Below are 21,063 nucleotides of genomic sequence, written 5' to 3'. Positions count from 1 at the left end.
CCTGGCCAGATATGCTACAAATAATGCTGTGTGTATGTGTGTGTATGTGCTGGCTTTGAACTCACAAAGAACTGCCTGCTTCTGCCTCCAGAGTGCTGAGATTAAATGCATGCACCATTATGTCCAGCACTATGAATAATCTTTATCACTTTCACTCAAAGAAAGAACAACTCAGTTTCCATCCTGATTCTGCCCTTTTCTTCCAAGGCCCTCGGGAATTTGGCCAGGGAATTTCTCCCATGTTGTGGCCTTTTTTCTAGAGCGTGGTGATGGGGACAGCCACAGCCTCAGGCAGACCCCTTCCCTGTCTTTTGGAAGCAAGCTTATTAAGATGAGTGGTGATGATACGCAAAGGCTGAGATCCTGTTCAGCTGGGAGGCCTTTGAGACCCAAGTACCAGCATGACAAGAATCATAAAATTAGTTCCCCTCTTGGCTGGTTGGAAGTTGAGCTCTTCATCTGTTTCTCGGGAGCACGGCGTCTCTATCGCTTCGGTCTGAATTTTCCATTTGTGGGTTGCAAGCCAGGCACTGGGGAATAGTTCTCCGTCTATGCAGAGGTGGAAGAATTTACTTCCCTCCGCACTTATCCCTCAGGATCTGAGAAAGGAAGAATGTTGGCTGCCTGCTGAAGCTGGAAAAGAACCCAGCTGACTGTTTTCAGTTCATTTACTTAGAAGGCTGGCAACTCAGAAGAAATATCTTCTTCCTCCGCTGGCCCACTGCAGGCTCTTTAGCCAGGGACTTGGGTCTCCCGCAGTGGAACTTTGCTAGCTGCAGCTGAAAGTGAAGAAGCACGCGGCCACTGCCCTTACCTTCCATCAGTCTCTCCCAAGCTCTTTGAAAATGAGCAGAATACCTTACGGTGCTTTCTCTCCTGTGCACAAAGGAGAATTTTATGCTCCCTGTGTGAGGCCTCAGAAAGAAGCCGGCAGGGGTTCACATTTTAAGCCTTCAGGCAGCTACAGTGTCCTGTACAGACATCAAAGGACCATGCTCTGCCATTATCTCCCTGGTATCCCTGGTATCTCAGTTAGTACCTGGAATTCATTTCTCCAGTAAAATTAAAGTCTTAAGATGTGCCAGACACTGGAGGCAGAGCAATGGCTCTATCTAGTATCTCACTCAGCACCAGGGATTCATTTCTCGGTCAAATTGAATTCAGATCTTAATGTCTGCCAAACACCGGTAGAGTAATGACTGGGTTCAGCATGGTCCCTGGATGCCCTGAGCTTATTATCTAGTTCATAGCTTGCAATGTAGGAATTACGTGCTAAGTCTTGCTGGTGAACACCCAAAGGAGACTAAAGCATAAGTAGATAAAAAAAGAAACTGGTAAGAATCTCGAATTTGGAGCTTCCTTAAAGATGGTCTTAGGTCCGAGGAGGACATAGCCTGCCATAGATAATCTCCCTTACCATGCCTTCTGGGATGAAGCTTGCACTTCTTTAATGTTCTGTTCAAATGCCTCAGTAGGTTCAAACCCTCTGGCTATAGGATTTGCAGCCTACAAAAGGAAAGGAAACTAGATTTTTTTTTTAACCCTCAAAGTATTCTCTCTAAACTGACCCTTGACTCAGTTTCTCTAGGATCTCAGGTAAAGTTAAAGGAAATTCTAGGATAAGCCTAAAGCCCTGAGGACTAGCTCTAGAGTTCTAAACCTATGAGGAGTTGGCAGGAAAATAAATGATTTAGTAAGTAGTCGTTCAAGTTAGTGGTCAAATCACAAGCAAATCCACGTCTCTGCGGGTGCCTGCAACCAGTGTGACTAATCCATTCTTTTTAGGTTTTATTAAGCCAAATGTTCTCTTCAACCTGAGGTGATTAAATTTGTTTTTGGACACAGTTCTGCCCAGTGCCTGTTTGCTTCTGGCCAATATACTTTATGTTAAAAAGGAGAATTCAATATTTAAATTCCCCAAGTAGCAAAACATAAATCATTGCCTCTGTCTAACCAACACATAAGATCCACTTCTAAACTTCCCCCCCCCCAGACTATGATGTTCTGTGAAAGTCCCATTTAATTGGGAGTCATACCCCTCCCTTCCCCAGATAATCAACATAATTCTCTCGTTGCCATGAAACAAAATAAGGACAGAGAAGAAAGCCTGCGTTCACTTCTAAACACTGGTCTGCAGGATGGAAAATGCTCTCTCTTTTCCAGGGTGCCTTATATCAATTCACACATTCTCTCATTTCTTCACTCATATATAGAACCATACAACGAATTAATGACTGCTCAGGCACTGGCCTAGAATGTCTCTCTTCTTGTGAGTTTTCCAACGTAGTTTTGGATAAAGACAATCATAAGTGGTCACAACTACAAACATAAAAGTTCAAACTACAAGAAGTGCAATGAAGGCAAGGGGCAAGGTGCTGATCAGATTATGCATGCTAGACAAACCCAGAAGTGTTTGACTAACCCCGAAGACGGGGACTGCATGCAGGATTTGGTCCTAAGAGAAGTGAGAATTTACTAGAGGGATTTATGGGAAATAACTTCATGCTCACAGCATACTTGCAATTCTGGCTTCTATAAGTTGGAGGCATGAGACCCTCAAGATCCAGGCCAGCCTGAGCTACATGCAAGACCTTGACTCAACATGGACAAATGAACAAACAAACAAACAAACACAAAACTAACCAGGCATGCTGTTTGCAGTTCTAACAGTCAGAAAGCTGAGGCAGGAGGATCATGAGCCTAAAGCCAGCTTAGACTACATAGGAAATACCGTTTCAAAAAAAAAAAAAGTCTCAAGGGCTCTGTGGTTGTAGCTCAGTGGTAGGGTGATTGCTTAGCAAGAATGAGGACCTGAGCTTGATATTGAGCATTGTCTTCAAGGGATAGCTTGTACATATTACACTCTTTCAATTTGTAGTGGTAGATTAAAAAGTCCCCTCCAGCTGTCTCATCATGAATAGGCTGAAGAAAAAAAAAAAGCTGGAGTGTTTGCTGGGAGATGTGTAAAAGATTCTGCTGTAGCTGAAGTGAGATGGGATTGGGTGCTGGGTAAGGCTGGTGGTGACTGGGAACTGTAGTTGTCTGTTTGTTTGCAAAGACAGAGTTTGGAGATAACATGGGGAGCGAAAGAAAGAAGCTTTGGAAGGTTAGGACGGAGGTAAGAAAAAATTCAGGGTGCCAAAGGAAGAGAACTGTCACAGGATTAAGTCAGTCTGGGCTACAGAAAGTACCAGGCCAGCCAGACTGTCTCAGAAAAGTGATAAAGGTGATGATGGCAATTAGTTTCCCTTCCTGATGCTTTGAGAGAAATAAAAACCCGATGCCTGCATTTTACATCATTGAATGCATTTTATTATTTCTAGTCATTATCAGTAAATTTTGACCTCACCTCAGCTTTGGCCTTGACAAATAAGAGCATATTATATGAGCATATTAGATATATTTTGAAAGTATGTGACCTTTTCTTAATATGTGATGAAAAACTCAAAATGAGAAAAAAAAGAAAGGTACTGAGGCACCTTTTAAATCGTTTACCTTGAAATTTGTGGTCCAGTCCGCTCTTGGTGGAATCATACTCATCAATCAGCTTTCTGTTTTTCGTGGAATCAGTATCCTCCACGTTTAGTTTGTTATCAAACGGGATGCTTCTTATGGATTGCTTTTCTTTCTGAACTTTCTCCTTTTCTGCTATTGCCTTTAGCAGATTCAAGTTATCAACAGAAGAATAATTGCTTTCACTTGGCTTGCTTTCTGAAAAGAAAAAAAAAAGTTCCAAGCCCAATACATCCATTTTAGTTTAGAATCCCATGACCAACATTGTTTAACTGAAAAGCAGTGTGATTTCCCTTTACCTGGAGGGTAGGCCTTTTTAATCTTGTCTGCCTCCGCCTCAGCGATCTGTGAAACAAACAGGAGACAGACCCACTTTTAACTCACTGCTTCACTGCTTCCCAAGTGTCTGAGCCAAACGACTTACTCGCTATGAGGCTTAGTTTTGTTTGTAAAACGCAGGTGAAAAGCACTGTTGTAAGGATTAAATGAAATAAAACCAAGGGCTGATAAGCTTTGAGTACTAATTCCTGTCTCCTATAACACTGACAGAAGATAAATCTTCAGCTGAGCATGGTAACATGTGCCTGTAATCCCAGCACTCAAGAGGATGAGGCAGGAAGATCAAGAGTTTTAGGGCAATCACAGCAAGACTCTGCCTCAAGCAAAACAAAGCAAAACAAGACAAAACAAGCCGTGCACACGCTTTGGTAAAGTAAACAGTCTCCTACGAGTGGATACAGTGTTGACCTCACTGTATCCATCATGTGGTCACTCTATATCTCATACAGAGCTCAATGTACATAACTGGGAGAACATACAACTATCAAGACGAGATCTCGCATCTTAATTTTTGTCCATTTAGCCTTAATCTCCTGGAGTTTATAAATGTAAAGTGGCTAAAATGCCACGACACAATGACAATAATTGATAATGAGAGTAAAATGTCATAAGCAGTTATAATTTTGCATCCAACCTACCTGTTCATTTAAAGGTCTTTCTGCACTCAGCTCTCTATTATGCAGAGATTTGTCTAGAATAAACACACATAAATATAAATTTAATGGTGCATTTGGGTGGTAAAATCCGTTTCTCGTTAAAATAAAAAACCACAATGAAAAAAAAAAACTTCTTGGAGAAATAACTCTGGATGGTTATGAAATAAAATTTATATTAGCAAAGATTACCAAATGTATAGATGATGAGTATCAGTGATTACTATATTACTGCCTGTCCTGAGTTAAATGCCATCACACTTTTGTTTTCTGATCAGAAATTTAACGTATAGTTTCAATTCTTGCCTTATTAGCTCCTTCCAATTAGAAATACACAATGTGGATTGCCATTGCTGGCACGGTGAAAGAGTTCATCATACCCTGCATGTGTAATAAATAGACTATCTCAGCAAAAAAGAAAAAAAAAGATCCAAGTCACTTTAAGAACAGGTACCAGTTTCCTTCATCAAAATAAGATCCTTATAAACAGCCCGTATTATTGCTCTATTATTTAGAAAGTGAAGGGGCAAAATTTATCTTCATTCTCTCAAGTAAAAAACGATTCCGTCAATAGGCACGGATAGGGTAAGATCTGGTTAGAAAAACTAAGCGAGGCGATTTAGAGCTCACGGGTCACAGCAGGCTTTACCTTTGCTGGGTCAAAGGCAAGGGATCTCTGAAGCAGAGACATATCCACATACCTTGGCTGCCTTCGGGTTTGGGGAAAGCTTGAATTTGGCCGCTATTGAGCACCAACACCAGGATCCAAGAGCCTGTCCAAAGGAACCCCATTCTTCCTTTCTCCGCTGCTCTCTGCTGGAAAGAGCCTGGCGCCGGGCCCCTGAGCTGCAGCTTTTGTTATGAATGAGGAGGGGAGTAAGAAGCTGGAAGGGACAGGAGCCTGGGCGCGGGGGAGGGAGAGATGCTAGACCACCCGGGCTTGCAGTTGTGGCCTGAGGGAGGTTGCAGGCCCTGGAGCAGGTGAGCAGGTGCAGCGGGCGCTGTCCGCTCCCCGGGTGCTGAAGTTCCTGCGCCTTGGGCAGACGCGGGCCTGGGCGTAGCTTTACTCCACTAGCTCCAGGAAAGGAAGTGAGGAGGAGGCGCATGCTCCCTGCGAACCAGAGGCGTGAGGATGGCGTCAGCGACTCGGAGCTACTCCAATCCCGCGGGAACGGAGCGGGGGAGGGGCGACCGGTAGTTTGCATGCCGCAGTCTTGGTCGTGTTCCGATGTCCGAGTCCCGCCGGATTGCAGGATTGCAGGGTGCTAGGCAAGGTTGTAGTACCCTAAGGACCGAATGCCCTCCCTCCCCGGGGTTGTCAAGGAGAAAGGGATAATCTTGTCTACTTTCGACTGGTGATTCTTCTGCAGTATCTGCTCTAAAATCACCCCCTGCTACACTCAAAACGTATAATTCTATTATACCTATATAATTCTGTTATAATCAAAAGGTGTAACTCTACTAAACCTTAGGAAATCCTGCTTTTATTGTCATTTTTTTTTTTTTTTGATGCTCCACAGGCGTCTTTTGGTTGGGAAATTGTACAAATATTATTTCAAGTAGATTGTGCGTATAACTTCAGTTTCACAGACGGTGAGACAGAAAAGAGTCCTCAGTAGTCAGGGAGATTGGCAAAAATTTCAGTTTTGTTTTCCTCCCAACCAAGTAGGTAAAAATAGTATGCTTTTGTGACATTCTTCCCCCAGTCTCCTTTATACCTGAGGACCTTGATGCTCTGGAGGTCTTGAGGAAAGGGAGAGCCGTGAAAACTCCTCCTCCTCTCGTAAGCAAGTCAGAGGGGTGCTTCCTATAATCTGAGAACATCCCAGAAGCCTGAGGCCATTGCATACAGCAGTCCTAGCCAAAGACTTTTAGGTGGTGAATACAAACAGCATAATGAGAGCCGGGTGCTGAGCAAGCTCTTCAGTCTGATTTTTAAGCAGAACTTGGATCTTTTCCTTCCAACTGCAGCCTGCTGAGGACCCAGCTGAATAATGGCCACAAAGAAGGATCCAGCACAATCAGGCCTTTGATTTCTGCATTCTCCCTTTCAAGGACCAAGTTACTTATTTGAATGCTGGAAAACAAACAAACAAACAAACAAACCAATAAACCAACCGAAGAACAAATTTCCTTTTTTTCTGAAGTTTTTGAGTTTAATAGTAATGCAAATATTTCAGTTAAGAAGAATCTAAGAGTCTATTTGTTTGTTTCCACGTGAACTTGTTTTAAAAATTGATACATAAAAACTGTTACAGAGTACTCCTGAATCTAGCAGTTATTTCAAACCAAATAGCTCTTTCTCAATGATGGCTAGCATAGTCTTATTATCCTGGTATACTGTAGTCTTAATAATCAGCTGAGATATATATATATATACCATTTGTTATTGCATCAGATAGATACTTAACTTTGGAACCTGTACTATTTCGGATCAGCTGACTTACGGAGCAGGAAGGAACCACTGAGCATGAATTAATCTACGTTCCTAGTCTTATTATACAAGGTCATACTGGGAAAGCACAGATAGGTAAATGTTGTAATTCTAACGTAATGAATTTAACCGATATACATCGAGCACTTGAAATAAACTGGGTCTTAAGATAGACTCTTGTATAAAGATGACATAGGTCACTGCTGGTCTCATGTCTAGTAAAGAGAAACAAACAAAGTAGCAAAGCCAAAAACAAAATAACTATATAGTAGATAAGGTTCATGAGCAACTTGATGTTCTTATTCAAGTATAAATGAGCAAACAATCCTAGAGGTTTGTTACCTGTATGTGCAGAGTTCAAATGAAGTCCAAGCAAGGTGTGGTGGTTTGAATAAAAATGGTTGCCCATGGGAAGTGGCACTATTAAGAGACAGGACCCCGTTGGAGTGGGTGTGTCACTAGGAGGTGGGCTTTGAGGTTTCCAAAGCTCAAACCAGCTTAGTGGCTCGCTTTCTTTCTGCTGCCTGTCGATCCAGTTGTAGAACCCTCAGCTACCTCTTCAGTACCATGTCTGCCTGCATGCTACCATGCTTCCCACCGTGATAATAATGGGCAAAACCTCTGAACTGTAAGTCATCCCCAATTAAATGTTTTTCTTTATAAGAGTTGCCTTGGGCTGGGCATGGTGGCACATGCCTTTAATCCCAGTACTTAAGAGGCAGAGGCAGTTGGATCTCTGTGAGTTTGAGGCTGGCCTGGACTACAAAGCAAGTATAAAACATCTGTGTAACAGGGCTTGTTACACAGATAAACCCTGTCTCAAAAAAACCACCACCACCACCAACAACAAAACTTGAAAAAAAATCAGATATTTTGTTACTATTAAAAAATGCCTTTGCATATAAGAATTAAATATTTTAGTGGTATATTGAATTTACAAGAGAGTAGTAGCATTGACATAGATGATCATGAAAAGACATGGTAAGACATGTGTGCCTTACAACACACAATGAGTCTGTCGCTGTGGCCCACGAGTCTTTTAGCACACAAGTAGATCAACTGGCATGTGGAAAGATGACTTCTGAGTTGACAGTGAAGATGGAGATATCTGTGTGGTCTGGTGGCACACACCTCTAATGCCAGCATTCAGGAGGCGGAGGTAGTACGATCAGAAGTTCAAGGCCAGCCTGGACTACCTCAAAAAGCAAACAAATAGCAGGAAAGTAGGTAGAGACAATCAGAAGATATGCCAACTTAGTATAGAAAAGGCATGGCGTTATTATTAATAAGCGATTGCTGGATTGACCATATTACATATTTTATTACAGAAGATGTCAAATATAAAAGTAAACAATATATGGAAATTAGCATCATGAATCTGTTGTCCAACTTCAGTCATCATAATCCCATGACTTCTTGATATTCATTCCCAGCCACTTATAACTCCTAATGAATTAACTACCCATAAAAGGCACGGACTTCATTTAATTTCATCCATAAATATATCAGTGCATTTGTCTAAAATATAAAAAATGTTTTTTCTAATGAAACTGTCATATTTTAAAGAAAACTTTCAAGAATAATACTGTTTTAGTATGCCAAATACCCAGAGTTTAAATTTCCTAATTTTCCTTGTAAGCATTTTTACAGTTGATCTGCTTGGACCAGTATTTAAAGAAGGCTGTTCACTGAGTTTGACTACACATGACAGGGGGACATTTCTAAAAATACAAATAAAGAAAAATGAGGGCAATCGAAATCACGCAACCTTCCATGCATCTGAGAGCAATAACGAGAGATAGCTAGGATGTGCTTTTTTTTTTCCTAAGTCAATATTTTGTGTGAATATTTGTAACCCTCTTGCTGTAAATATATACTCATGTACCTGTCCTGCCAATACAAACACAACTGAATTTATAAAGGGAAAAAAAATCTTTCTGAAGTTATTGGTCTTTTACACAGTATCTGGAAATTCATTTGCCTAAATAAATTAATGAGGTGGTAGAGGGTTGCCTGCTTACGACAGGTTTCTAAATGCTGAAACCATGCTGGCTGTCCCAGCTCAGAGGATCAAGACACTCTCAGAATGGTTCCCCGCTCAGCATTTTCATGAAAAAACAAGTATTCTTGTCCAGGAGGTATTTACAAGAATCGAGAGTCTGAGCTGTTAAGACACTCAGGGCTGCAGAGTGATGGGAATGGATCTTCGATGTGAGAGGAAATGGCCCGGGGCGCTCAGACTGGAGATGGCTAATTGTCCGGTGCAGAGGAGAAGTAAATGTGGAATCTGGCAGTGTACCATCAGAGAGATGTAATAACCAAACAGAGTGCAACAAAGAGCGTGACTGATGCGGCCACAAAAGAGGAAATGAAAAAAGAATATGAGCAAATAAACTAGCTCAGATGGCGAAACGTCATAGGCCACCTACACACGGAAAGTTCCAGGGCTGAATCCGAGGAGAGTGGGTGGCTGCAGAAGGTGGTTGCTCAGAAAACTTTTCTGGGTCACTTATCTTGTACTGTGGTGGAATGAGATCAAGCTAATGGCCTGGCTCAGAGGCTGTGGTAGGAAGATGTGGGATGCTGTGGACACTTCCTCTAGAACCACGAGGAAGAAGGGTTTCCCAGAATGAGTCTAGGTAGAGAGAAGGCAAACAAAACATTAGGTACTTTCCATTTTCTGAGTTTTGAAACACTATTTAAAACACACAACAGTACAATATTAAAACATATCAATCACAACTGAGTGAAATAATCAGCACTGATTCCTATTACAAGGTGCTGAGGCCTGGTCCTTTTGGCATAACTATAGCCATTTTTGTTTCAGGCCCACCAGCCACATCATCTCAACTTGTCGCTGACGTAAAAGAATCTCTGCACAGGGTGAGGTTGACCAAAAACTATGTTTACGTTCAGCATATTCTGGGGCCCTGTTGTTCCTAGAAATTCCTCAGCCATAAGCAGAGCTGGCTCTAACCATAAACTTCACTTGGGACCAATCAGATTAGAGGTCAGCTAGAACTGCTTGTCTAGTTAGCAAAAAAATGACTTGAGTCAGAGCTGACCACCCTGTACCACCACCATGAGCTAATTGTGGTTTCTGCCTTCATAACCTGACTCTAGCAAACACGTTGATGTCACAGTTAGGCTCCCGAGTCCTTCTGCGGCCCTGATCGCACGTAATCAGCTTGGGAAAGGCGCCCAATAAACCATCAGTGTCTCACTGAGATTGGTGCTCCAGTGGTTTGTGTGGCTATTCTTGTACTATAGCAAAGGTGTGCCTTTTTCTCTGTATTTACGTGCATGCACAGTTATGCATAGAGATTTATCACAAAGCCTATTTTCCATCGTACTTCTGGTTGGTCCCTGGTTGGGATTTTATTTCTTTTGCTGGGTAGTTTAGAAAACCTTGAATTTTTAACATGGGTATGCACTAGCTTTGTTACAAGAAAGTAAGGCAGTATGGTCTACGTCAACACTTTTATATACCGCAGTGTTTCATATTGTTACATTTCAGACAGCTGTAAACTGTTCTCTTCTGAGATGTGAGGACACTTTGTGATCAGATCAGTAGAAGGGAAATTAAAACTCAGTGGATCGGTGCTTTGGTCTTTTCTGAGATGCAGAGACTATGGTAAACGGTGTTCAAAATTATTTCCAAAGTATGTTGTTTTTACGTATTTCTTTTTTTCTTTTTTTTTCTTTTTTTGTTTTATTGTGACATTCTTGGTGGAAGGAGCGAGGCAGGACTCATAAACTTACCTTAGGGCCTGGTGTATAATAGAGAGGCTGAGACATGCTTGTGGAATGAAATCTTACCGTCTTACAAACCTCATAGCAGCAAAAAGGACATGACACCTTTTTGTTAAACCATTTATCCATGTTAAATGGCCAAACTGCCCAGCTCCCCATCAGCCCTGCCTTGTCTTTTCACTTGCCCTGGATGAAGCTGCTAAGTGGTTACTGGCATGCTTGAAGTAGGTAAAGCTTCTCAAATGCCCTCAGGTTAAAGCCTGCAGCCGCCTCTGTGGCACTAGGAACCAGAGTTAGAGAATGGTTCCAGTTCACTGCTGCAGATACAGAGCTCGGGGTGAGTGAGAAATGAAGGGCGTAGACTGAACTAAAGGCGATTCTTGGTGGTCAGCTTGACTACACTCAGAATTAACTAGGACCCAAGTGGCTGGGTATACCTGTGAGGCATTTTTTCCTTTTCTTTTCCAACAGAAAAATATTTAAAATTTTTTTTTTTTTTACCACTGTGCTGTTTTTTTTCCAACTTTTTATTGGTTCTTTGTGAATTTCACATCTTGCACCCCAATTCCACTTATCTCCCCCTCCCCTTGTACCCACCTTCCATCCTTGAACCCCCTCTTCCGCCCCTCCCCATAAACAGAGGAAAAAAAAACCTGGTTGTGGAAGCTGTAGTGTGTTACAATGTGTCCCATAGTATACGCTTCTGTCCACACTTCTTTGCTTGCAAATGTTCATTGCAATGAATTCTTGGTCTGGTATGAGGCCTCTGGCTTCTGCTACTCTATCAATATGGGATCCTCGCTGCAATTCCTCTCAGATATTCTATGGTTGCCCTGTGTCATGGAGTTCCTGTAGTTTTGGATCTGTAGGATCCTTCATGTGCCTTCATGTGCTCTAGCAGTTCATCGATTGGAGTAGATGTTGGAGTGGGCGAGTTCAAAGCACTGGATCTAGGTCTGAGAGAAATCTGAGCTGGTGCTGGCTTGTCCCGCTCTCATGCCCTCAGGCCTGGCTCGTAACCCCTCCCTCCCCCAAGTCCTGCAACCAGGGCAGCGCTACCCTGTTGCCCAGGCACGTTGTAGGTAGCTGGGGGCGGAGTCAGTGCTCCTGCTTTCATGCCCCCCAGGGCCAGCTCTACCCAGGAAAGGACACACCCCTCAGACATCTATAGGTACACAGGTGGCAGCCCAGCCCAGACACGCCAACCTGGCCTTCGGTGGTAACAGACCCCTGCGACTGCAGGTCTATGAACCCAGATATGGCTCCCGGTGGCAATACAGGCCAGGAGCCCACCATGGTCTCAGGTGGCACCGCCGGCTACTCACATCAGGCTCTTCCTCACTGACCTCAAGAGTCCAGTTCTGCCTGTCTTCACTGTGCATCCTTCTGTTTCTCTTTCTCTTCCATTTCTTCACCACTTACTTGCTCTCTTAGTGGCTCCTGCGGTCTCTGACTGTCTGGGGTTGTTTCAGGAGTGCTGTGCTCTACTCGTACTATCATGGCACTGGGCCGGGGTCATCTTGGGCATCGTCTGTTTCCCCAACCCAGGCCTGCCTGGCACTGGACTGATGTTCATCTCAGACTAGCTCCCCGTCCGGGCTCCGTGGTGCTTGTCTGGTGGTCCTCTCGGGCTTGCTCCTCGCCTGGCTGCCTGAGTGACCCCATGCGAAGGCTGTCTGTGATGGACTAACTCCTGCCCAGATAGGGTTCTTTCTAGTCTCCATCTTGCTCCCGACCCTGCGAGCCGGTCTGGGCCTGCGTGGCACGCGACTGGTGGTTGTTTCAGGCTAGCTCCCTGACTGAGGTCCCTGGCACTGGACTGGTGGGACGTCTGAGGCTCACTTTGCAGGAAACGTTAGGCTACTGATCGCGAAGATGTGCACAGGTCAGAACACTGTGTAGACACAGCCTTTCTCCTCTCTGCCACCTACTGACGAACAGGAGACACAGCAGCCACACCCGCGGCAACACCATCCAGGGGCAGGGGGATTTTTCTAATTTAAATCATTTGAAGTGAGAAGACCCACCTCTCTCTCTCTGTCTCTCCCTCTCCTCTTCTCTCTTCCTCCCTCCTTTTCTCTCCCGCCCCCCTCCCCCAGACAGGATTTCCCTGTGTAGCCCTGGCTGTCCTGGAACTCACTCTATAGACCAGGCTAGCCTTAAATTCAGAGATCCACTTGTCCCTGCCTCCCGAACGTCCTATCAAAGGCGTACATTGCCATCACCTGCCTGGGAAGGCTCACTTTTAATCCAGTTCTTTTGAAGTGGGAAGAGCACTTTTAACCTGGGCTGTACCTTCTGGCAGCCTGTAATAAAGAGCACGTGTGTGAATGTAAACATGTTTTTGTTTTGATCCCAGGTGTAGGATATGGGACTGATTCAGATGGTCCACAGCAGCAAACTGTTTACCTCGTGGCGGCTCCGGGAGGGACTCTTTGCCAGCTGCAGATAGTTTAATTCTGAGGACTTGTTGGAGAAAGAGTAAATGCCAGAGCCCAGAGAGCGATAGGGTTGCCCTGAGAAAGAAGAAGGCTGCTGGTCTCCATTTTCTACTGCTCCTGATGCGGTTGGATGAAAAGAAGTTGGAGAGATCCTGAAACAAAGGTTGGACTTGCCCCAATGACCCTAATGACCCTAGCCAGCAGGAAGTGGCTAAGAAAAATTACACCCCTCCCCCCCCACTAACCTTTTCTTTCTTCTACCTGGTATCAGGGTGTTGGAAGGAGTGGAGTGGAGAAGGGAGAAAGAGACCTAAGAAACCCAAATGAAATAGTCAAAAGAGGAGCCCTACAGACATGGAAGAAGGAAGCTTGCTCTCTTTGCCTGCTTGCCCTCACTCTCAGTGGTAGGTCCATCCCTTCACTGGCATTAGAGCCTATTTAAGTGGGATTCTGGCATATATTGAAAACTATCAGAGACATCCAGCCTTGTGGACCAAACAACTACTGGATTTTTGGACTTAACACTGGTAGACAGCTATTGTTGGACTAGCTGGACCATGGTTTGTAAGCCATTCTAATAAATTTCTATGTATCTGTCTTATCTGTCTGTCTTTCTATCCATCTTCTATTTAAGTTTACTCTATTTTAGTTTATTCTATAGGTTCTGTTTCTTTAGAGAACCATGACTAATACACTGGATTTCTTGCTGTAGAGAGTCTAGCCTTGGAGGATCTGGTAAAACACAGTTATGTGTTGCTTAATGACGATAGAATGTGTCACAGGGTCATCATCATCGAAGATGCCTCTACAAACCAAGGAGGCTGTGTTTCTGTGTTACACAATCTTATGGGACCACCATCTTCTGGAATCTTCTTTTGACCAAGGGGTTTTCAATGCCACAAATGACTACTGAGGACAATGTTCTCTTGTGGATCTGCACAAGACATTGACCCAGCAAAGTTCATTCAGCTTCTAAGTTCAGGCCATTCTTGATTTCTCAGCTACTGTGTTGACCAGGCTGGCACAGAGGAAGCTCTTACAGACCATTAGGACTGTTTGTCAGATGCAAGAGAATGCTTGCATTCTCAATGGTCAGGTTTGTGCAAAACTGGAAGAGCAGCTGCTACACCGAGGCCGTCTTTCCTCATTTAATTTCCCCATTTGAGGTCAAACGGGGCAAGGTAGACATAATACACATGCAACACATTTATGTCCAGGAGGATTGCTGTTACCCAGCTTAGAGTGTGGTAAGACTAACAGAGTACCCCAGATAAGAGTTTTAGAGAGCCATCAAAATGACTCAGTGGGTAAAAGAACTTAGGGCCACCAAGGCTGATGACCTGAGTTTAATTTCTGGGATTCACATGGAGAGAGCTGATTCCACGTGAGCTTTTATCATACACACACACACACACACACACACACACACACACACACGAATGAATGAATGAATGAACAAATGAATGTAAGAGCAGAAAGAAAACATTGTTCTCTGGTCAGTATAGAGTGGATCACCATATCGGGACCTAAAAGAAAGAATCAGAGTTGAAACAGAAGGGAAACTCTTAAGAACTAGGAGTGATGCCAGTGTAGAAGAATTTCTGATGTGTTAGGCCGATGTCTGCAATGGCTCTTTACACAGTTCTTCTAACCTTCCAGATTATGCCTGGCCTAATCAAAGGACATGGAATGGAGTAGCCAGGGATGCATAGAAATAACCATGAGTCTTGAAATGCTCACAAAACTCATGGTAGAGCTTAGCTGCTTACTGCTCTGCCTCTCTTCCCCTGTCCCTCTTCCTTACCCCTTTCTTCTCCATTTTTGATCAAGGGTCTGGATATGTATGTAGCCCAGGCTAACCTCAAGCTCATGATCTTCCTGCCCGGCCTCTCAAGTGCTAGGACTACAGATGTACCAGCATGCCTTGCAGAGCTTCATCTGCTTCTCTTCTACTTCAGTTTTTAGGAGAACATATTTTATTTATTCCTTGATAATTTCATACGCGTAAAGAATACGTCTTGATAATCTACAGCCTCAACTCCCACAGGAACCTCCAACTCCGCTTTCCCACTTCTACCAGGACCCTCCCTCTCCCCGTCTTTTCTCTTACCCACCCTTTTCGTGAATAACCCACCAAATCTAATCAGTGCTCCTTGTTGGGATGTGGAATGATCGTGTTGACTGGCTGTGCGCAGACTACCTCAGCAGCAGTGCGTTCATGAGTGTGATGGCCATGCCCCAGAGAGAGCATCTCACTTGTTTCTTTATTTTGGAACGAGATGAGCGTGTCCACAGGGCGGGCTTCTCAGTTGATGTTCAAATCTATGGATCCTGAAGGGGTCTAAGTTTCTAATGCTTGAATCCCATAGGAGAAATATCCTTTAAGTCAGACTCAGGAAGTGACTCAAAGGGTGCATCTCCCCGAGGCCAGCCACTCCCCACACCGCAGGAGGAAGTAACTTTAATCTAATTGGATGTACCCTATTTGGCAATGAACCAAACTAGGGACTGGGGGGCCAATGTCCAGGCAACAGGGCATCCCTAGTGGACCAAAGTAGCAGGCAGTTTCTTCTTGCTTCGCTCCATGTTTGGCTAACCTGGAGGTGGCTTCCCTAATCTCCCTTCAAAGACAAATGATTCTATACAGACTGCTGAGACCCTGAGGCCTGTCTGGAGAGGTCCTCCTCAGTAGCTGCCAGTGGCAGGTTAGGAGCCTCTCAGCTGTGGTCTGAGCTTGTCCTTGTTGCCTGTGGATTTAATCCATTTACCCGACTTCGGGATCTTGAAGGAAATGAAGAATGCCTTGAAATCTTGTCTAACAAATTGAGGCCACTTGGAGCGCAAGGGGATGGCAGAGATGTTTCAGGAAATTCTCTCCCTCCCTCCCTCCCCTGCCTCTCTTTCCCTGTGTGTATGTCTATGTGTGTGCACATACAGCTGTGTGTGCTTGTTCATGGTGTGGGTGTGTGTGCATATACACGTGGAAGTCAGAGGTCGACTTCAGATGTCCCTCAGTGCCCTCAACATTGGTTTCTCCCTCCACCCCCGAGACAGGGTTTCTCGGTGTAGCCTTGGCTGTCCTGTTGTAGACCAGGCTGGCCTCAAACTCACAGAGATCCACCTGCCTCTGCCTTCCTGGGTGCTGGGATTACAGGCGTGTACCACCATGCCTGTCAACATTGTTTTTTTGAAACAGGGTCCCTCACTGGGACCCAGATCTCACCAAGAAGTGGGCCAAGCTGCTGACCAGCGAGCTCTGGAGATCCACCTGTATTCTCTCCAGTGCTGGGATTACAAGCGCCTACCTTTCCCTTTCTTCTTAAAACCTGGTTGCTGAGGATTGAACTTGGGTCCTCACATTTATTCAGCAAGCTCTTTAAGAACTGAATCATCTTTCCAACTCCTGTCTCAAGACGCTCTTAAGCTCAATATTCACTGTGAGAAAAACCCAAGCTCTGCTAGAAATTATACCCATTTGTATTTTCTGTGCAGGGTTCATGCTATGGATGCACGTGGTGGTTATAGGATGCCTGCTCATGGGGAGAGGGAGGGCAAGTCTGTTCTTTGTCTTCCCAAAGCTGTTCTGAGAAGGCAATTAAACATCTTCCCTAGTGGAAATGGAAATCAATGCTTTGGTGCTCCAGAGCCCATCCTCCAGCCTTTCCCACGATAGGAATGTTTTAGCTGCCAACTCCCTGCAATTTCCAAAGCACGGGGGAATTAGGCCACCATTTCTTCCTAGGTGTAATTAGGTAGAACTAATGCCTTCTAAGAGACAGTGACTATGAGTTCTTCACCCTGTCACACAGCGCAGTGGTTAAGAAGAGCTTACGTGAGTGCCTCTGTGGTCTCTCTAGCCTCACTCTCTCCCACTCGCCCCAGGTCCCAGCGCTCCAGCCCCATCAGCTGCTGATGCTTTTGCCATGGCCAGAGAGATCCCTTGCATGCAAGCTGTCACTGAGATTTCTTTTTCTGCTTGGAATAGTCTCTAATGGCTCATTCTCTTCCTCTAAACATGAAGTCAAATGTCACCTCAGTGATGGGTTAGTTAAAGTTTCACCCTCTTTTCTACCCTTGTACCTTAACGTTTTATCTTTTTTCTTTGCCATTTGTCTCTTTTGAGCATCCTATATAATTTACCTGTCTTTCCAGAGTTCCTATAATAGTGTTGGTCATATAAATACTTGCTGAAAACTTTGAATGGACAAATGAATAAAGCTCAGACATGCTTCCCTCAGTGTCCAACCACCCACATTTTCTTCAAGTCAGTCCTGGATTTAAGCTCATTGCTGTCAAGCTCTCTCTTTCCTTGAGAACTTCAGTTCATAGTTTAAAGCAACCAGTATGATTTTAATACAAAAACCCTGGGATCTGGGGATATGGTTCAATGGTAAAGGCTGTCTAGCCTGCTCAAAGCCTTAGGCTCCATCCCAGCACTACAGAATCAAACCAAAGAATATATGTTTCAAAGATAGAAGTCTGATTAAGATTAAGAGTAGATTTCAGGTCAAGAAATGTGAGTGTGCAGCCACCAAGCTTGGAGACATTACCAATTAAGGCCTGGGCATCGTGAAAGAGCCAAACAGAATGGGCAGTAGAGGTAACTGTAGCCTTCGGTAATGATGCAACCCCCAGGGAAGCAGTTGAAGAAAGAAATCTGTTCCCACTCTCTGCTTTTCCTCTCAGCTTCTACTGTGGGTCAAGGAGACAGGACTCAACCAGAAACCCAGGGTTATCTCTGAAGGCCCAGTGGCAAGCCTTCCTAGCACAGGGAAAGATGGACAGCGAGTATGGGCAAGGAGGAGGTTGAAGATGTATGTTCACGCTGTCTTCATGCTGCTGTGACCTCACGACCCTTTCTTTTGCTTACGCTTAGGATTATCAGTCTTGTTCTTCCTTTGGTATGTGTGTGTGTGTGTGTGTGTGTGTGTGTGTGTGTGTGTGTGTGTGTTTTGTGTAGCGTAGGCCGCCCTTCAACTTGCTGTGGAGCTGAGAATGACCTTGACTGGTGACAGTGTAGGGTTAGGGGGTCATGTCACCACACCTCTACCGCCTTACCTGTCTTGTTCTTGCTTCCATTGACTGTGCTCCTCTCACTGGCAACCTCGTTTTGATCCTGGTAAAAGCCCCCTCCTCAGAAGGTACTCCTCGGTTGGCATTCTACAGGGTTTTCTTCTATCACATCACCCTGTCTCTTTCCGTCTTCAAATTTACCACAGCCTTCATTAAGATCTTCTCACGCCCCACTTCCTCCTCCAGACCATTCAAGCTCTCTTCCAGAGTCAACATTGTTTCTCATGTTCCAAGACTTGGGAGAGTCTCTCGTGCAGTAGAAGCAGGTGCTCGGTGAGCAGTGTTTTGAGCGACGAATAACAAGAGTAATAAATAATTAAGAAAACTCTAAAAGGAAGTGATGACAAAGTGTCTTATTAGACGTTAAATGACAGAGTTAAAATATTCTGACCTTGACCTTGACACCACAATCAAAGAACACCTGATTCTCTCTTGGAGAAGCCATCCCCACGCTCCCAGGACTGTCTTTCTTCCGAAACCTTCCTTTACTCTGTGCTTAGGCCTACATTAGAGAACCCTTCCTCACCCCAGCCCTCACCCAGAGAAAACAGTCTAGAAATGGAACTGTTACAGCAGCCTCCAAGCCTGTTTCCCCGGGATACGGTAATTTAGCATTTGATACAAGTTGCACTTAAAAAAAAACCATAATTAATTCATAAATGATGTCAGAGTGATTAGCTAGCATTTTTTTTTTTTTTAAATAGCAAATATTTTTTTTCTCACGCTTTCACTGAAAATAAACCGTATTACAGATCAGGGATTTAAATGGGAAAACTCGAAAAATGTGTGAATACTTTAATAGCCTTGAGGAGAGAAATGTTATTTTAGACATTTCAGACAGAAAATACCAGGAAGGGGCTGGAGAGAGGCCCAGTGGCTAACAGTACTGTCCGCCTCTACCGCCCCCGAGGGCTGGCATTAAAGATGTGTGCCACCGCGCCCGGTATCTAAGCACGTTTCATCACACTGGAGTCAGACTGAACATAAAATGGACTTTTATCTTCTGCCTAGCGTCAACCACACTGAAAATATACACTACATCATGGTGCTACATGCTGAAGTGTATTTAAAGACAGGCTTAGCTGCTTCTATAGCCAGCATGTATTAACATGAGCCAGTACAGTGGACTCACCCCTAGGGAGGTCGTCATTTCTTTAGAATTTTTGTGGTTTCCACTCAAAAAGAAAGATGTGTTTTATGTGTATGTGTGTGAATGTTTTGCCTGCAGGCGTGTATCTCTGTGGGTCATCTGCATGCCTAGTTCCTCCCTAGGCCGGGCGATGGTGACCTGCCATGGCAATGGTGGACATCTTTGGAAGAGCAGCCTGTGCTCTTAACTAAGTCATCTCTCTATCCCTGAATTGTATTGTCTTTTTTTTTAAATGTTCTGTTTTCTTTTTTAAAATTATTTTTATTAATTACAGTTTATTCACTTTGTATCCCCCCTGTAGCTCCCTCCTTCTTCCCCACCTGGGCCCCTCCCCCAGTCCACTGATAGGGGAGGTCCTCCTCTCCTTTCTTCTGATCATAGTCTGTCAGGGCTCATCAGGACTGGCTGCATTGTCTTCCTCTGTGGCCTGGTAAGGCTGCTCCCCCCTCAGGGGGAGGTGATCAAAGAGCAGGCCAATCAGTTCATGTCAGAGGCAGTCCCTGTCCCCCTTACTAGGGAACCCACTTGGACACTGAGCTGTCATGGGCTACATCTGTGCAGGAGTTCTAGGTTATTTCCATGAGTGGTCCTTGGTTGGAGTATCAGTCTCAGAAAAGACGCCTGGGCCCAGACTTTTTGGTTCTGTTGCTCTCCTTGTGGAGCTCCTGTCCTCTCCGGGTCTTTCTGTCTCCTCCTCCTTTCATATGATTCCCTGCACTCTGCCCAAAGTTTGGCTATGAGTCTCAGCATCTGCCTCGATACCCTGCAGGGTAGAGCCTGAACTGTATTTTCAAGACAGGGTCTTATGTATCCCAGTCTGGCCTCAAATTCATTATTTTTAAAAAAAAGTTTTACATTTTATTCATATGTATGTGTCTGTGCACATGTGTGCAGGTGCCCATGGAAGCCAGAAGAGGGCATCAGATCACGTGGAGGAGATTATTATTATTATTATTATTAATCAGACCATATGCCATTTCTGAGAACGGTCATATTGTGAATTAATGAACATATAGGCTAGTTCATATTGGTGGGCTCTGAGCATGTCCTCCATGAGTATGTGTGGGCGTGTTGGCCCAGCCAGGTCTCATGGGAGGCGTGTGGTCATGCTCACCCACAAGCCACTTCTAAATTCGATCTAATGGAAGCTGAATGAACATGTTGGACCATAAGCCGCTTCTGAGCCTTATCCTATGGGTGGGTGTACATGTACTTGACCCACATGGCATTTCGGAGTCCAGTTACACGTGGGCATTTTTGTGCACATGCCATTTCTAAGGCTTCTATATTGTGGTATACGGGCATTTTGGCCGATAAGTCATTTCCCAGACCAGCCATGTGGAGGGGTGTGTGGTGCCGTTGGCCACATGCTGTGTATGAGTCTGATCACATATGGAGTGATTGGGGGAGGGTGTGTGGGCATGTTGGTTTACATGCCATTTCTGAAACTGGTCACATTGTGGACATTTATGGAATCCCTCCCACAGGCAGTTACTGGGCAAGTCATGTCGGGATCCGTGGATATTTTGGAGCTCATGCCATCCCTGGCATTTGTCAGACGGGAGTGTGGATGTCCATGTTGGCTTATGTGACATTCCGGAGTCTGGTGCCGTGGGGTAGTGGTGGTCGTGTGGGCACACCGGACTCCCTGCAGTTTCTGAACTCGGTCATTGGGGGTGGATATGCGGCCCTGTTGAACCACGGGCC

The 21,063-nt window shown here is 44.6% G+C and overlaps 1 protein-coding gene and 1 non-coding gene across 2 annotated transcripts in view; both read right to left on the bottom strand.

The window, feature by feature from the left end:
• Scg3 (secretogranin III) overlaps window positions 1-5,622 on the bottom strand; it is a 35,000-nt gene extending 29,378 nt beyond the window's left edge. The window contains exons 1-4 of the mRNA XM_021631616.2: window positions 5,207-5,622; window positions 4,491-4,543; window positions 3,813-3,858; window positions 3,496-3,711 (exon numbers count right to left, since the gene is read on the bottom strand). Coding sequence (XP_021487291.1) covers window positions 3,496-3,711; window positions 3,813-3,858; window positions 4,491-4,543; window positions 5,207-5,297 — 406 coding nt within the window. The 5' untranslated portion in view covers window positions 5,298-5,622. The remainder of the gene's footprint in view (window positions 1-3,495; window positions 3,712-3,812; window positions 3,859-4,490; window positions 4,544-5,206) is intronic.
• A 6,921-nt stretch (window positions 5,623-12,543) lies between these two features.
• On the bottom strand, window positions 12,544-12,677 carry LOC132654986 (small nucleolar RNA SNORA17). The gene has a single exon (XR_009592582.1). It is a non-coding gene; the product is annotated as a small nucleolar RNA SNORA17 (small nucleolar RNA).
• Between the last annotated feature and the right edge of the window lie 8,386 nt (window positions 12,678-21,063).

Source organism: Meriones unguiculatus, chromosome 6 (genome assembly GCF_030254825.1).
Source record: "Meriones unguiculatus strain TT.TT164.6M chromosome 6, Bangor_MerUng_6.1, whole genome shotgun sequence".
Taxonomy (NCBI): Eukaryota; Metazoa; Chordata; class Mammalia; order Rodentia; family Muridae; genus Meriones; species Meriones unguiculatus.
Note: the sequence above shows the minus strand (reverse complement) of the source record. Positions and strands in the feature narration are given on the sequence as shown.